The sequence below is a fragment of the Lipotes vexillifer genome, unplaced genomic scaffold, assembly GCF_000442215.2.
Source record: "Lipotes vexillifer unplaced genomic scaffold, Lipotes_vexillifer_v1.1 scaffold642, whole genome shotgun sequence".
NCBI classification, from domain to species: Eukaryota; Metazoa; Chordata; class Mammalia; order Artiodactyla; family Lipotidae; genus Lipotes; species Lipotes vexillifer.
Genome location: NW_006790101.1, coordinates 221658 through 225404, shown reverse-complemented (window position 1 = coordinate 225404; position 3747 = coordinate 221658). Strand labels below are relative to the sequence as shown.

Sequence of the window (3747 nt, the reverse complement as noted above, 5' to 3'; positions counted from 1 at the left end):
TTCATTTTGAATGTGTGGGATTTTTTTGAGGGGTAGTAATTGGAGGATGTGAATTAAGATAATTTTTTTCACATTCTGAACTGTGATTAAAAACATCTTGAAATATCACTGTTTGATCATGCATCACCCCTTAGAGCAAGTTGCTCCCCAAAGGGGTAATTTTGGTATCTCGTAGACTTCCAAGGAAGCTGAGCACCAGAGGTCTGTGGTAAAGGCAGTTGCTAGCCAAATGAATAAAAGCAAGATTCCCTCAACTCAACTATAAAAGCTTAGCATCCTGACTGCTGAATTACCACCAACTTGTAAATAAATAATCACTACTAAATACAGATAATGTGTTAAACAGCTAACACTAGTAAATCACTGGTGACAGAGAGCCTAAAGGTAATCCCTCACACATTGGCACAACCAATTCTTAAAATCTGATAGTGTTTTAATGTCTTCAGACACATATAATAAATTGAACAACTGGTTACTCAGCATTAAGAACGTTTTAAAAATAAATCCTACTCTCTTTGTTGATTTCATTTACATACTGCCTTAGATTTTACTACTTGGCTATCTGTCTAGTAAGAGAGAGGCAACACTTGGTAAGACTAAATGGAAATCAGTTTTCCATCAAATTTCAGCTATCAAGCTAAATCAACCTGTAGTCTCCTGGCAAAAAATAACATCATATGATAGAGACAACACATTTCATATACATAAATTGTCCAAAATATAGAGAGTCAATTAGGTTTCACATGTACAAGATCCCTTCTTTTCTGACTTAAACATTTACAAATAATAAAAACCAAGAGTAGAGCTTTGGAAAGGCTGTTACTGGGAACCAAATACAGTTCTCAAGAGAATAAGGCTGATGGGAGTTGTCCATTCTTCCCTTTCAAAGCAGTTTTGCAAACGAGGTACAGTCTAAAATCTTGACAGCATTTGATGGAAATATTTTCAGTTGGATTTTTCGAGGTTTAAAATTACAAAGCTGAATTCACTTCAGTGTTTGTTTTTGCTTTTGTTTTTATTTTTAATATAAGGATTTTATGACATTTATGTTGTTTCTACACTGGCTTGGTGGCCAGGAAAGAAGGCACAGAATTCTCCACCAGTTTGCAAATAATGCATTTTTCTGCTCCCATGCACAAACAGCCTTTATTTAACTCAGCACCACATTTTCTAAGGTATGGGCTGGAAACTGTTTGTCATGAAGCTGTAAAATGCAAAAATTTTTAAACGCTGAAGGAAAATGTCAATCAAGGCATTTTCCCATCTACTGCTACTTCAGCAAGTGCTAATTTTATTTTTCCCAATTCCTGAAATTTGAGGTTTCCTAGCCTCATATGGAAGTAAGTTTGAAACATGCTAAATGTCACAAGGAAAGGTGCAAGAAAATGAAGGAATAGATGGTGTATTGTTCTCAAGGGACACTAATAAAAAGAGGCAGAAGAGCAAGGAAAAAAAGGCAAACTTTTTGTTAAGACCCAGACCTCTTGTAAAACACTACACAATGCAAGTAACCAGTGATGGTACCACACATGCCTTAAAGCATTTTGCATGGTTTTGAAATATAATGGGAACACACATTTTGAACCACTTAAGATACTTTTGAGAACCAATCAACAATATGATATCTACATAGGCAGCAGCTGTATGCTATTGAAAAAACATGAAGAAGTTTCAGGTATTGGTACAAATGTAATTCTTGTAATTTAGCATGACTTTAATAAAAGCTTACACGAAGGACTTGTACATAACCATGACTGACAGATGTATTTTTTGACCTTTCAGTTAGCTCCATCAGCTCACTCAAACACATTTTGAACAGATTATGTACTGTAGTACTTGGTAGACTCTACATTAAACAAGAGACTTTGCTCTGAGGCACTGCTTCCAACACTCCATGGGGAAATGGAAGCAGGAAAAAACAAAACTCATAGAGTTCGACAGCTACCAAGGCAACACTTGCCATTTACAATATAAGCCCAAATATTTTTGCAACACAACTATATATTAATTTAATAAAATACACAATATAGCTCTTATACACTCAACAATTTGGCTCATATGCACTGAATCTGCAATAAATCAATAAAAATATGTCATTTGATGTAAACACATTGAATCTTCTTACATTTGCACATTTAAATGGTCATGTGATTTGTGTATGTCTAAGACGTTTTCGCTTTTCTGAGCTATTTTAGTGTCCACAAATGAATAAAACATATCATTCATGTTAATTGTCTCTGAATATCATTACTCAATGGTAACTATTTTTCAGAACTTTTCTAGGTCAAATTTAAAACATATCCATCATTATTTATACGTTTGTTGGACACTAAAATGCTAAAGAGGCATTTTAAACCTTTAAATTTTCTTTTCCTTTCATGAAGTGAATTAGTCTACGTGTGTGCAGGACAAAATGGACTATATCTTTTTACATTGAACTTTTATACGATATGAGGTGTTTTACAAATGACTCAGTTTTTAAATTTTTTTTGACTAATGATATGGAATGTTTTCTGTGTTTCTATGTGTGGCAGGTAACTTTATACAGAAATGTTTACCACAAATATGTGTTAATGTTTGGTGTAGCTTGGACTACTGCAAGGTCGTTTCAGGACTTTCAGTAGAAGCCTGTGGTGACTGCTAGAAATTCTACCACAGATCACAAATTATGACCCTGCTTTGTATAGCGTTTATAGGTAAACAGTTACGTCAGAATAAATCACGGAGGACAGTCTTAGGGCAATGAGAAAAAAACTTCCATTCTCACACTGCATACCTTCCTAACAGATAGTCACAAGGTAACTTGCCTCCTCATCCTCCTTTTTCTTCTCTCCTTTTTCTTCTCTGTTTTTCTTTCCTCTTTGAACATCGTTAATTCTGTCCTAACATAAGTTTGGTCAAAACAAAGCCATTGTTATTTCTGAAAAAGAAACAGCAGTGAAAAGAACATACTTGTGGGCACTTCAGATGTTCACTAAAAGCCTTAAAGCAGCATCGGTCTTTCTTTATCCCTGTAAAATGGGGTTTTCACCAGGAGGGGTCATTTTTAAATCAACAGAAGAGACAAGAAAATGCCAATGCTTTTTTTTTTTTCACTTTCTCACAGCCACAGGGTCATTTCCCCGGCAGTCCTGCAGAAGCTTGTCGATTTCTCTCACGACTTCCTCTGCATCCACCGGCTCTCTGGCCAGATCCCTGTTGGAGTGGTCAAGCTGCTCCAGGACAGCGCCCATCTCACTGGAATCCCGGCTGGCTCTCGAATGCACATCGGCGAAGACCCTTGCCATCTGCTCAGAAGCCAGGAAGGGAGGGTCTCTCGGTTGCTTGCTGGGGGACAGATACTGACTGTCAGTGGGCAAGTACTGGCTGCTCGCCTCAGCCAGAGCTCCTGGCTTTGCTTCGCAACCATCCAGGGAGCCTTTCGTTGAGGTGCAAGGCTCGATGCATGCCTTGGTTGGGCTGCTGGATGCTGAGGAGACCTCTTGGAGGAGAGGGCTCAGGGCACGTTTGGCTTTTAAATAAGGTTTCACATTGGCAATGAGAATCGTGTGCTCTCGCTTGTCTTTTCCAAATGTACAAAAAGTCTTTTTCCCAGTGGGATTCACAGTTTCGTAAGTCTCAGTCTCAACATTAGCTTCAACTGTGGGTACAAAGAGATTTGTGCGGTAATCTGCATTTTCAGCCTGATTGGTTGCAGGGAACTGTGGCATCCAACACCTGTCAGAATGACCAAGCACTCGGCATTAA

The 3747-nt window shown here is 37.9% G+C and overlaps 1 protein-coding gene across 1 annotated transcript in view; it reads right to left on the bottom strand.

Annotated features, from left to right (window-relative positions):
• Window positions 1-3092: 3092 nt before the first annotated feature.
• The window catches only part of PCDH17 (protocadherin 17), a 101729-nt gene continuing 101074 nt past the window's right edge, over window positions 3093-3747 (bottom strand). Inside the window, 1 exon segment of the mRNA XM_007463239.1 lies at window positions 3093-3747. This exon segment is cut by the window's right edge and continues 46 nt beyond it. Within this exon segment, the coding sequence (XP_007463301.1) occupies window positions 3093-3747 (655 nt within the window).